The sequence below is a fragment of the Podarcis melisellensis genome (assembly GCF_964234715.1).
Source record: "Podarcis melisellensis genome assembly, chromosome: 2".
Lineage (NCBI taxonomy): Eukaryota > Metazoa > Chordata > Lepidosauria > Squamata > Lacertidae > Podarcis > Podarcis melisellensis.
In genome coordinates, this window is record NC_138529.1 from 30,458,551 (window position 1) to 30,472,535 (window position 13,985).

The 13,985-nt window shown below is 47.2% G+C and overlaps 1 protein-coding gene across 1 annotated transcript; it reads left to right on the forward strand.

Moving 5' to 3' along the window:
- Nucleotides 1-4,931: 4,931 nt before the first annotated feature.
- On the forward strand, nt 4,932-6,217 carry NPB (neuropeptide B). The gene is made up of 2 exons (XM_081898088.1): nt 4,932-5,217; nt 5,912-6,217. Exons 1-2 carry the CDS (start codon nt 4,948-4,950, stop codon nt 6,038-6,040), a joined length of 399 nt encoding a protein of 132 aa, XP_081754214.1. The 5' UTR covers nt 4,932-4,947; the 3' UTR covers nt 6,041-6,217.
- The last annotated feature ends 7,768 nt before the right edge of the window (nt 6,218-13,985 follow it).

Genomic DNA, 13,985 nt, shown 5'->3' on the forward strand with positions numbered 1-13,985 from the left:
ATGGAACAATCACTCATTCCCTTATGTATGGGTAAAAATGGCTAGAGTGTCAGAATTCATAAGATCTTTAACATTCTCAGTCATTTCAGCCTTACCATTTGCAGACAAAATTTTCTGCCCTTTATTTAGAGGGGTGGTCAAGGCTCATTCTACTTGATTATGAATTTGTATGTGCTTAAACTCTGAATAGACTTTGAAGTCTGATTTTAAATAATAGACAAAATGGTAAAAACGGTAGAGAATGACTCAAATGCTTGCTATCACCAGCTCTGCTTCAAAACATCATGGCTTTCGCATCTCACCCTTTAAAACTCTCTACTGTATTCTAAACTCTGAAAACCAGTCTTTCCATCTTTCTGTACCAGAAAGCAAAGGTGGGCTGAATTTCAACCCATCACCATACACCAGAACTTAAGAATTACCCTCCAATGCTTGCAGACACATTGCACATAGCCATAAATTGGGAGTTGGAAGGGAGCCTGGGGTCACCTAGTCCAACCCTTTAAAATACAGGGTTCATAGCAAGATTTGCACTACAGCAACCTTCCTGCCTCTTACAATCTGAATTCAGAGTTCCTACTGAACGCTTGGGGTCAATTTGTTCAGGACTTTTTTCTGTAGGGTTTCAGACATGTGGTTTATATATTTATGTATGTGTTTGCTTGGTACATTTATTATGTATCTAAGACCTTTAAATATTTCTCTGCAAGGTCAAAGTGGGAAACATCCCCATTGTCTCTTTCCTCACAAATCCTTTCTTAAGGGCACATTTAAGATATGAATAGGGTGTGAGCATGTGACCTGGCCCAGGAACTAACTATTTATCATTACAAAAGACTGGCCAGTCTCCCCAGGGTATCCAATCAAGTAAGCATTAACAGGTAACCTGCCAGACAGGAGATAAACAACGACAGGAGATAATGCACTCAGATTTATTTTGATTGAGGTATGATGTGTCTGCGGGGTGGTCTTGAGCTACGCCCCTTCTGTGATGTATGTATGATGTTTCTGGGGGTGGTCTTGAACTCCAGGGCGGGCAATTTAAAATGTATATCTAAGGGCGGACACACCTGCGTGTGCGGGGAGCACCCTGTTGCAACAGTTCAATAAAGATCAGGCTTACTAGCTGCTTTGCTTCTCAGTATTCTCTGGTTGGCCTCTGGTATTTTTCTCCAACCGATGGAGAACCTGCAAAGGACTCTACAAGGGCTCTTGTGTACCCCATAATGGAATAAGGGCAGATTTCCATTTATTACAGTAAACAGTTCCACCAGTGGGGCACTGCCACAGAGTGGGATCTGCCTTGCTGCTGCCCAATTGGCCATATCTATTTGTGGTATCTGCTAGGATATAGTTCTATTCCACCTTAAAAGGGTAAAGGCATGACTGTTGTGTGTCACATGCCTGTTTACTTCCAGCGCTTGCTGGGAACTTCCGTTTGTATATAGCTTTTGTATTGCTGCTGTTTTGCTGGACACGAAGGGAAGCAGACATGTTTTTTCCTTTGTTCCTGCTGCTGAATAAAATGCTGTGATATACTGCTTACATATGACTCTGTCCGCCTCTTCTGCTGTGAGAAGATTTACACACTCTGCTGACAGAGCGTGCACGGGTCTCTAAAGGTATCCAAGGCTCATGTCGCTGATTGATGCTGTTACAAGGGAGACCGGTGATCGTCCGGCTGCCGGCCGGTGGCTGAAGCCAGCTGGGGGCCTGCCTGATGCCCCCGTCTCCCTGGCAATATCCCAACGGTATCACCAGCAGGGCCTCCCTGCTGATCTTAAAGCACAGGTTGGTCAGTGTTGAGAGAGATGATCTCAAGCCTATAGGACTTTGTACTTGTTGAATTGGGTCTGAAACTCACAGGCAGGCCATGCAATGCTTTCAAAACTACGGTCCTACCACATTTAATATCTGGCAGCTGCATTGATCCTCTGTTTGACCATGGTTTTGCCAGGCGATTGCTCTGTGGACTGGCAAAAGGAAATAAGTCTTTTCCATTCTACACTTCCTTTGAGAAGCCTTGAACAGCTTGAGTGGTGATGATTCTATGTGGAAATTCAGGGTTAGCACGACATTTAGATAAATGGGAAGGGTCTTGTGTTTTCAGGCTCGCTGAAGGTCAGTACAGAAATCTCTGCTTCATCATTCTCCAATCATGTATTTTCTGTATAACTAGCACCGCAAGAGCACCAAAAGGTTGAAAACTTGTATTTGTTTCCTAAACAAAAAGTAACTCAAGAGAATTAGTTCTTTTGCAAAAAAAAATTTACATGCAGCCACTAAGGATGTGGTTTGAAGTGGAAGGATCCTGGTACTTTTTTTCTCAACATGGATAAAAGTGACTCAACAAGTGTTGATGTTTAGTTGGAATAGGACAGAACAGAGAAAGCTGCCTTGTCCTATACTAGGTAAAGGTAAAGGGACCTCTGACCATTAGGTCCAGTTGTGACCGACTCTGGGGTTGTGGCGCTCATCTCGCTTTATTGGCCAAGGGAGCCGGCGTTTGTCCGCAGACAGCTTCCGGGTCATGTGGCCAGCATAACTAAGCCACTTCTGACGAACCAGAGCAGCGCACGGAAACGCTGTTTACCTTCCCGCCATAGCGGTACCTATTTATCTACTTGCACTTTGACGTGCTTTCAAACTGCTAGGTTGGCAGGAACAGGGACCGAGCAACGGGAGCTCACCCCATTGCAGGGATTCGAACCGCCAACCTTTTGATCGGCAAGTCCTGGGCTCTGTGGTTTAACCCACAGCGCCACCCGTGTCCCCTTCAACCTTATCAACTGCATAATTTCTAGGAAAAAATAACAATCAAGCCTAAACAATGATCCCAGTCAAGTATGCTTTAAGATTGCAACTCAAGGATCCAATATGAAATCAATGGTACATCTATCTATCTAAGTCGTTTTGAACTGTAGCACCACAAATTCGACCTGGTACTGTATCCCTGGGCAAGGGTATTTGTCCTATAAACTAATAGTGGTCAGAAACTGCCTCTCTTCAAATGAGCTGGTACCATAGCTGCCTGCCTGTGCAAATGAAAAAACACCACAAGAGGGCATTAGAAAACATGACACCTTTTATTCATCATACGGTATAAAAGCTCTGTACTTTTAGTCCTCTATAAAGAGAATTTTGTTTGATAGCACCTTCAGAAAACTTTAAATAAGCTTTTAATTCCAAATTTGACAAGCGACCAGGATTCTCCCGCACAGCGGTGGAGCCACACGTAAATAAAAGCCTACTTCCTAATTCTACTCAAGTTAAAGCATATTTCAGCAGCATCTGCTTCAGCAAAGGGACAGCTCCCTCGACCAGAAAACAGGCGACTGGAGCAGAGAAAAGGAAGTGTACGTGTGAGCGAGGCAAGGAAACGGGAGAGCACATCTCATTCCAGAAAAGAGAGAAATTCCAGGGAACATTCAGCTCTTTTTCCTGATTAATTAACCTGGAATAGATACTTAAAATCAAAGCAAATGATAGCATCCCGCAAATGGATGGGAAGGGACTGCCATTGCTTTAGTCCTCTGCGTATGGGTCCTCTTAAGTGAACGGTTATTCATCCCAAGGCAGGTGCAAGACTTTAGGGTCAGCTTTAGACACAGAGGGAAAAAACCCTCCTTTAAAAAAAAAGAAACCACGACTTTTAAATGCCCTATTATAGTAAATTATCCACAAAACTTTATGGAAAGCAGAGATATCTCACTCCTCCCCCTCTTATGTCTAGGGGGGAGATCTTCCGCAATTGCCTGCCTGGCAATTCCTCCTTCTGTGGTCTCCTAACCCACAACGCTTTCAAGGTACAGTAGTACCTCGGGTTAAGTACTTAATTCGTTCCGGAGGTCCGTACTTAACCTGAAACTGTTCTTAACCTGAAGCACCACTTTAGCTAATGGGGCCTCCTGCTGCCGCTGCGCTGCCGGAGCACAATTTCTATTCTCATCCTGAAGCAAAGTTCTTAACCTGAAGCACTATTTCTGGTTACAGATAGGTAGCCGTGTTGGTCTGCCATAGGCAAAACAAACAAACAACAACAACAAAATCCTTCCAGTAGCACCTTAAAGACCAACTAAGTTAGTTCTTGGTATGAGCTTTCGTGGTATCTGAAGAAGTGTGCATGCACACGAAAGCTCATACCAAGAACTAACTTAGTTGGTCTTTAAGGTGCCACTATTTCTGGGTTAGCGGAGTCTGTAACCTGAAGCGTATGTAACCCGAGGTACCACTGTAGTTAGAAGTTTCTTGAGCGCGGGGGAGAAAGGAAGCCAGCCCCTGCGTTGCCTTCCTTGCTAGCCAGCAGCGAGCTCCGAGCTCGGGCTGCGCCAGCTGGAAGGAGCTGGCTGAGAAAGCGATACAGGGAGCAGGACATCCGAAGCGGCGTCCGCGACGGGAGGCTGCTCGTTGGCAACCCCCTGCCCTGCCCGACCCTCCGGTTCTCAGTCCTGAGCTAGCGACGTGAAGCTCAAGGGACACGTCTAAAGACCAAGGGAAGGGCCGTCGAGCCTCCAGGGCAGAGCAACTACTTTGCTCGCAGGGGGCGCCCCAGACAGTCCTCAGCAGCGTCCTTAAAGGCGAGCTTGTGAACCTAAGGTTAACTACGAGGTTGGTGATTCGAGCCCACCCATCGACGGCTGTGGGCTTTGCAGGGGGGGTTGGACTAAATGACCCTCGAGATCCCTTCCAACTCTACCATTCTGAGTGCGCCAGAACCACAGAAGGGCATCCTTCCGAATAAGGCTCAGGATCAGGCCGCCTCCTTCTCTCGACGCAGCCTCGACGCCCCCACACCGCTCCTCTCCCCCCGCCCGTCAGCTCTCCCGCAGCTTTGGGGGGCTCCGGGAGGAGGCTGGGCCGCCCCGCCTCCGCTCTCGCCTCCCCGATATAAGGAGCCGCCGACGGCGCCGCCTGCCCAAAGAAGACGCCGTCGTGGCCGAGCGCACCATGCCGGGAGCCGGGACTTCGACGCTGCTCTGCCTCGCCCTGGCCGCGCTGCTCAGCCCGCCCGCCGACGCCTGGTACAAGCAGACGGCCGGACCCAGCTACTACTCGGTGGGCAGGGCGTCGGGGCTGCTGTCCGGCATCCGCCGCTCGCCTTACATGCGCCGCTCCGACGACACCGACAGCAGCAGCACCAGCGCCGAGAGCGGCCCCGCCGCCGCCTCCTTCTTGATGTCCGAGCCGCGCCCGAACCCCAGCGGGCTGCGCAACATGGTGAGCTGCGAGGGGGCGTCCGGACGGTAGTGGGCAGCGCAAGTCGCGCCCCCTGGAAGAGAGGGGGGTCCCGGGTGGAGAAGGCAGCTGGGGGGGAGAGTTTCTTTTATATGCATTGTGATTTATTTCAATGCATTGCATTGTATATTTATTATTATTGAGTTAGAGCGTACATTAGCCACGCCCGAAAAGTTGTATTCATCAGATAATTATAGTAATAGTATCAATCAGCACTTTCTAACTTTTTAAATTAAAAAAGCCTATATGGTTTTATACCTATATTTTTTTACCTATAAAAATCTGAGAGGAAATATCTATTTTAATTGTTTTAATGTTGCATTTTAATCTTGTTTTTAAGTTGTATTCATGCAACTGGTTTTTATTATTGGTTGTTAGCCGCCCTGAGCCCGGCCTTGGCTGAGGAGGGCGGGGTATAAATACAATTTATTATTATTTGCTGCTTTTTAGCCAAACAGGCCGTCGGCTCGCGCTGTATCAAGGAGGTAAAGATATTGCAATGATTGAAGGGCTCGGGAGATGCTCAGCTCTATCCTGGGCACATTGAAAGGCTCTTCTGCTCCACGGGGCTTCCTCCGAAGTGCTTTAGGATCGCAGTCGAGCAAGCCCGGGAGGGAGGGAAGCCTGAGGCTGGTGCCGCCGCCTTGCCCTCTCACTTTCCCCTTTCCCTTTGCAGGCGGTGTGTGTGAAGGAGGTGGCCCCGGAGCTGCAGAGCTGCCAGCTGCTGCCTGGCTTGCCCAGCGTCATCCAGTGCAAAGCCGATGTCACCGTCTCGCTGGACCCCGCGGACTGCGCCAGCGCTTGAGCCCCGACGGGGCGTCCTTCCCCCTGGAGCCCGGAGAGGGGCATCCGGACGGGGCGAGGAGAGGGAGGGAGGCGGAGGCAGCGGAGCGGGTTGCTCTCTTGCCAAAGCGACTGACTCCGTCCGGGAGTGTGTGTTTTTTCCCCTCCTGCATCTCATAATAAAGGCGCTTTAAACGGCTCTTGTGCTTGCCTGGGTTTCTTGATAGAACAGGTTGAACAAAGTTATTGGCTCCACAGAAGGAGACACCGGGAAGAGAAAGATAACGCTTCTTTGGTCAAAATCTGAGTAAACATAATTACAGTGGTACCTTGGGTTACACACGCTTCAGGTTACATACGCTTCAGGTTACAGACTCCGCTAACCCAGAAATATTACCTCAGCTTAAGAACTTTGCTTCAGGATGAGAACAGAAATTGTGCTCTGGTGGCAGCAGGAGGCCCCATTAGCTAAAGTGGTGTCTCAGGTTAAGAACAGTTTCAGGTTAAGAAGGAACCTCCGGAACGAATTAAGTACTTAACCCGAGGTACCACTGTAACGTGAACTCAGTGAGGCTCCATTCTGACCAGGCATATATCCGGAACATGCTTTAGGGGTGCTCAGAGGTGCTGCTAGCACCGCCCAGGGGATTTCACATTTGGAGGACAAAGATTTCTCAGCTCCATCCCTCCTGCCGCTGTTGCAATGGGAGAAGCTGCCGCCAAGCCCAGAAAAGGGAAGAGGGTGCCTTTATCTAGGTCAGGGGTAGGCAAACTAAGACCCGGGGCCGGATCCGGCCCAATCGCCTTCAAAATCTGGCCCTCAGACGGTCTGGGAATCAGCGTGTTTTTACAAGAGTGGAATGTGTCCTTTTATTTAAAAAGCATCTCTGGGTTATTTGTGGGGCATAGGAATTCGTTCATCCCCCCCAAAAAAATATAGTCCGGCCCCCCACAAGGTCTGAGGGACAGTGGACCGGCCCCCTGCTGAAAAAGTTTGCTGACCCCTGATCTAGGCACTTTCAGAGAAACAGTGGGTTTTCACGCTGCTAAAATGGTCCCCAGGTTTCTCCCCTCCTGTTCCCAGGATTCAAAGGCAATCAAGGCTAACCAGGAAGATCAAGTATTTCTAAAAGACTGGAGTAAATTTTTAATATATTTAAAAGACCACTGTAAACAGTTAAAATCATTGGCGGGGATGTAATGACACTTGTAATGTGGAATCAACTATGGTAACTATAGATATATAACAGATGAATAATGTTACAGATAGATGAATAATGGTAAAAGATGCAGAATACTTTATTTCAAATATGGAACCCATGGAGAGAGGGCAGGAGGTCCACAGGTTTGAAAGAACCTTTTATTTTAATGTTTGAAATGGTTAAAGTTAAAATGTATAAAACTATGTAAAACCAATTGCTTGCATTTATCTGGGAGAAAGTCCCACAGAACAGAGTGTAATGCATTTCCACAGAAACGTGCACTGGATCGCACTGCCTGGCTGCAAGCCAAAGCTTGTTTAGGTAAAGGTAAAGGGACCTCTGACTATTAGGTCCAGTCGTGACCGACTCTGAGGTTGTGGCGCTCATCTCGCTTTATTGGCCGAGGGAGCCGGCATACAGCTTCTGAGTCATGTGGCCAGCATGACTAAGCTGCTTCTGGCAAACCAGAGCAGCGCACAGAAACGCCGTTTACCTTCGCTGTTTACCTTGCCACCGGAGTGGTACCTATTTATCTACTTGCACTTTGACATGCTTTTGAACTGCTAGGTTGGCAGGAACAGGGACTGAGCAACGGGCGCTCACCCCATCGCGGGGATTCAAACCGCCGACCTTCTGATTGGCAAGTCCTAGGCTCTGTGGTTTAACCCACAGCACCACCCACGTCCCTAAAGCTTGTTTACATGTAAGCAAATGTACGGGGATCGGTCATTAGTGTTGAGTAAGCAGGGACAAGTCAGGCTGCAACTTATTTTTCTGCAGCAAGGCTGATCCACAAATATAGGCACCATATAGCTTTCCCTATAGTACCTGCCCAACTTAATCACCCTAATAAAAAATAATTAGGGAAATGGTAATTTGCATTTTTAATAGAAATGCCTTTTTATCTGTGTCGAAAACAATTCCATGTCACAACGGGGACAGGGTGGTGGTACTAGAACCAATTTACGGTAATTCTTTATTTGGAAATTTTCTTAATTGCTTTTTTTTTAAAGTAATCTCAAAGAATACAAAACAGAAGTCAAATGCAATATATTAGTAAATTAAAATAGCACTGTACTATTCAGTCAGTACCACAAAGACACAGCCACCCCAGATCCCTCTATCCAAAATCCTAGCAGGTCACTTTAGAGAACAAAGACAGCTGACCAGAAAAAAAAATATAATGGCCATGATGGCTGAGAGTGATGGGAGTTGGAGTCCAGCCACATTTCAAGAAAGCCACAAGTAATCTAATAGGCCATAAAAAGGTAAAGGTACCCCTGCCCGTACGGGCCAGTCTTGACAGACTCTGGGGTTGTGCGCCCATCTCACTCAAGAGGCCAGGGGCCAGCGCTGTCCGGAGACACTTCCGGGTCACGTGGCCAGCGTGACATCACTGCTCTGGCGAGCCAGAGCCGCACACGGAAACGCCGTTTACCTTCCCGCTGGTAAGCGGTCCCTATTTATCTACTTGCACCCGGGGGTGCTTTCGAACTGCTAGGTTGGCAGGCGCTGGGACCAAACAGTGGGAGCGCACCCCGCCGCAGGGATTCGAACCGCCGACCTTTCGATCGGCAAGTCCTAGGCGCTGAGGCTTTAACCCACAGCGCCACCTGCGTCCCTTCTAATAGGCCATATTCAAAGGTAAAAGCAAGGTGTAACTGTGGCTCAGTCACATGAGAGAGCTATGAAGATCCTAGAAGGAATGTAGATAGAATGTAGGATCTGCTCTGAACCCATCTTTTATTGGTTCACTTTATTCCTGATGGCAGTGGGAGGAGAAGAAGAAGAGGAGGAGGAGGAGGAGGAGGAGGAGGAGGAGGAGTTTGGATTTGATATCCCGCTTTATCACTACCCGAAGGAGTCTCAAAGCGGCTAACAATCTCCTTTCCCTTCTTCCCCCACGACAAACACTCTGTGAGGTGAGTGGGGCTGAGAGACTTCAAAGAAGTATGACTGGCCCAAGGTCACCCAGCAGCTGCATGTGGAGGAGCGGAGGCGTGAACCTGGTTCCCCAGATTACAAGACTACCGATCTTAACTGGAGAACTTTGTTCTTGGCTAAAGTTTGAATAGTCTTGTCCAGGGCTTTTGCCATTGTAAGTCAAGTCAGGAACTGTGGACTATTTCATACTTATTATTAATAGAGGTTAAACCCATGTCTGTTATGGAGTGGACACTCAGAAATTATATTTATTAATTTCCTAAAATTTACACGTATAAAATTGACTGGAAAAATCTCAAAGCAATTCAAAAAAGATAAAACAGTAAAATCAAGAAAGAAATCACAACCCTACTTTAAGACATACAGAAGTTAAAATATTAAAACAGATTAAAATCGCCACAACTTTCTAAGCAACAGGGTAGGCTTGTCTAAACAGGAACGCTTTTTTGCAGGCGCTGAAAAGAGCACAGCGAAGGTGCCTGCTTGCTTTCAATAGGCAGGGAGTTCCAAAGTGTAGTGCTGCCACACTAAAAAACCGAGATCTTACAAACGTGGAACGGGCATTACTGTATGTGGCACCTGTAGTAGTGCCAATTCTGCTGATCGAAGCAGTCAGCTGGTGATCTCTGAGCTGAAGCAATTGTAGTTATCTTAACACTGTACTTGTAAAAAATACATTTGCAAACGTGACTTTTACATTTGTGGCACAGCTCCGAGCTCTATGTGGCGAACACAATTGTTGCATGTACTTCAGTGTTTACACTGTGTACCCTGCCTGCTTCAGAGCTTCTGCATGTGTACACAGTTATTTCAAAACATCTATGTACATAATAATAAATGCACTTTGGAACTTCCAGCCAGTTGAGATCAAGCAGGCATATTTTGGTGCTTGCTTATAAAACCCTTTTTTGTTTAGGCAAGCCTTGCCAGCCATGTAGATGCTCTCATGTTTTTATCTTTTCCGTCTGTTGGTTTTTCTCGTTTTTAAATATTTTTAACTGTTTCATTGAAAAATAATATTTCTTGTAAACGGCTTAGAGGTTTGGTGGCAATCAATCTGTATATAAATGTTATAAATAAATGAATAATCTATACTTTGTGCCTGCTGTGCAATACACACACCCTGGTTCTATTTGTCACACAAAGTGGAGCTGCCCACCCTCTTACATCTTTAGACGTGCCCTTACTTAGAGGTGAGATTCCAGATCCTCCTTTGACTATCTGGGACAATCTAAATCCTCAGAGCGTGGAGGGAAACGGGTTGATGTATCAATCCTGGATCCCCTAGTTTGTGGGAATATCTAATTCCATCACTATCTCTCTGTCTCTCTCAAACACACACACACACACACACACACACACACACACACACACACACACAAATATTGGAGCTTCAGGAATTACAGGCCCATAAGGCAGATGTCCTCATTTAATCATCTCATCTGCAGAAATTAACGAACTAATTAGGGAGAGGAATAAGTTCCGCAGCCTAATGTTAACTAATACTGTCAAGCAGAACCAGTCACCTTTCCTCAGAGACAGCAGCAGCTGCAGCTTAATTACAAGTGACAGCACTGCTCACAGACAGAGGAAAGAAATCCCCACCTCCAGGAAGGGGAGATGAGCGCTGTTAGCAGCAGCTTGTTTACTCAGCAAGAAGTTGATTTTGGGGTACATTAGCACATGGGCATAGGTAGGATATTGGGGGGGGACCTTTTGTGGGTGGGCAGAACCTCACTTTGCTATGTATTTTTACTAATTTATATTTATTTGGGCAGTAGCTACCCCTTCTTGCCTCCCCCTTGGCTATGGGCATGCATTAGCATGGTGCAGGGGGGAGATATGATGGCCCCCTTGTAGCCGCTATTGAGAGGAGGACTTGGAACATCCTGCAGGAGAAGGCAAAATGTGTGTGTGTGTGTGTGTGTGTGTGTGTGAGAGAGAGAGAGAGAGAGAGAGAGAGAGAGAGAGAGAGACTAGACACATATAAAAAACGTTATGGAAAAAATATTGAATCTGCCATAGCTCACCATTGCCATCTAGTGACACATTTGTATAATTCACTTTAGTAAAGGTAAAGGGACCCCCTGAACTTTAGGTCCAGTTGCGGACGACTCTGGGGTTGCGGCACTCATCTCGCTTTATTGGCCAAGGGAGCCGGTGTACAGCTTCCGGGTCAGGTGGCCAGCATGACCCGGAAAAACTGTCTGTGGAAGTGGACAAGCGCCAGCTCTCTGCCTGTTAAGCGAGATGAGCGCTGCAACCCCAGAGTCATCCACGACTGGACCTAATAGTCAGGGGTCCCTTTACCTTTACCTGTAGCTGAGTCCAGAGAGAGAGAAATTGCTGAAACAACGCACATAGAAGCCAGTGTAGCATTGTGGTTAGAGTGTTGCACTAAGACCTGAGAGATCAGTTCAAACGCCCAGTCTGCCATAAAGCTCACCACTCACTGTATTTTACCCCAACCTACCTCCTGGGTTTGTTATGAGGATAAATGGGCGGAAGTAGAACTGTTGTGTGGTTCCTTGAGAAACACTGTGTTTTCATGTGTTCCACCCCCAAACCAGCTGTGATCCGATTTGAAAATGTAAGCCACATGGAGACATCCATGTCCCCACTCTGCCCACTGGTCTGGACAGACAGCAGGAGATGTGGAAACACATTTAACCCTATTGATGTGTACAACAACCAGCAAATGTGCTTTGAAACATGGATGGGTGGGTGTGATCTCATTGCATTTTAAGCCAGCAATGTGTACACAGCCAAGGAGTGGAAGGGAGATCATCAATGAGTAGAAGCAGGTTCAAGAAGAAAATCAAGTCTAGCTCAATAGTGTCTGCTACACAGATTGGCAGCAACTGTCCAGGGTTTCAGCCAGAGATCTCTCCCAGGTGCTGTGGCTCAAACCTTGGAGTTTTTATGTGCAAGGTGTGTATTCTGCCACTGAGCCAGGGCAGGACATAAGTAGAATTGGCAGCTCCTTGCCTTCTCCACAAGCGTTAACATCTTTGGAAGAGGAACATGCAGTTAAGAAGCACTGCCATCCACCCATTTGCTGCAGTCATCTATTCTCTCAGCCACAGAGCATTGCTGGAGTTGTTCTTGCAAAATCAAGAGAAAAAGAGGATGGACCAGTAGAGTGGTGTACCACCTAAGTGGGAGAAACCATTCCTGAATGTTCTGATGCTGTTTTAAGAGTAGCAGTTGTCATATCTGGGTCCACAGCAAGCAAATCGACATGTGAAAGCACAGCCCTCACTCTTCGGTTTGGGAATCCCTTAACCAAATTACTCTTCCCTGTGTAAATGTGTAGAATTATGGGGTGGAAGAAAGTGGTAATGGGGAACATCTAAAAGGGATGGGGAGGTTTCTTCTCCCCCTGGGTCATTCCAGGCGGGAGCTTAATTTGCATATGGGCCCATTAGATATTGCAAAGGGATTGTTAGCCTCAGGGTTTTTGTTACATATCTGAAATATACTCAGAGTCGAGAGTGGATTTCATGCTCCTTATTCAGCTCATAGTGGTGAGGAGGAATGGAACTTCCCCCAGAATGTCTGCTTTATATACATTATTTACACAATGGGCCCCACGTGATTGGCTACTTCCGGGATTCACCTGTGGGCCAATCAGGTTGCGGATTCACTTCCAACTGGAGCTGGATTGGGTGGCTCCTGTGGACCAATCAGGCTGCTGCATTTTGGATCCTATTCAACTCAGTATATAACAATATCATTTCCACCCCCCACCCACCTAGAAAGGGTGCATCTGGATTAAATGGGAGGCAAGGGAATAGAGGTCATTATTTGGATGGCAATGATGTTGTTTGCAAAAAAAAACTTGTACGCAGGAGCAGGAACACTGATCCCACAAAAACTACAACAACAACCATCTGGAGTATCACCTTTCAGAAATTAGACAAGTCCAGTTTCAAAACCAGCAAAGTTATTCATTCCCATAGCAATTCCCCTCTGTAACATCCGCCATTTGTCAAGCAGAACTTTTTCTTCTGTACTTACTGACAAGGAAGTGGCTCCATGGCCTCCTGGGCCCCATCAGGCCTGTGACAAGCATGAGTTTATAGGATCCCGCCAAGTGCCACCGCTGCTCAGCCAGTGGAAAATTACTGGCTGGAAGCGACTGACAAATTGGTGCTCATAAACTATGTGCTATGTCCTCCTCCTGAGCCCTGGCACTCATGGTTGCAGCAATGGCTGAAGGGACATGGAGCAAGGAGGAGAAAGAGATGGCACACATGGAGGAATCAGAGAACTGGGGATCAGGAGACAGAGTGAGGTATGGGTGCCACACAGGAAAATCCAGCACAGTGGTACCTCTGGTTGCAAACGGGATCCATTCTGGAGGCCTGCTTGCAACATGAAAAGCCCGCAACCTGAAGCGCTGTATCTGCGCAGGTGCATGGCACAATTTGGTGTTTGTGCGCATGCGCGAAGCACAATTTAGCGCTTCTGTGCTTGCGCGAGCGGCAAAACCTGGAAGTAACCCTTTCCTGTACTTCCAGATCACCGCAGGACACAACCTGAAAAAACGTAACATGAAGCAAACGTAACATGAGGTATTATTGTACTTTTTTCAGCCGGAACTCACCGGAACTCAGTTCTGGCATCTCTCAGGTGGGAACCATGGCCATTATAAGAGAACAAGGGAGGTATGCATGGTGAGTTCCAGCACCTCTTTTTCGGGGGGGGGGGGAGCACAGGGAAAAATCCATAGACAACTGCAGGGATGGGGAACCCATGGCTCTCTGGATGTTGCTAGACTACAACCCCCATCATTCCTCAGTGGAGCTTTGGCCATGC

Bases quoted from the DNA above. Each gene is read 5' to 3' on its own strand.
- NPB (XM_081898088.1), top strand. From the start codon at position 4,948: ATGCCGGGAGCCGGGACTTCGACGCTGCTCTGCCTCGCCCTGGCCGCG. The intron at 5,218-5,911 runs GTGAGCTGCGAG...TTCCCTTTGCAG, and splicing joins CCAGCGGGCTGCGCAACATG to GCGGTGTGTGTGAAGGAGGT.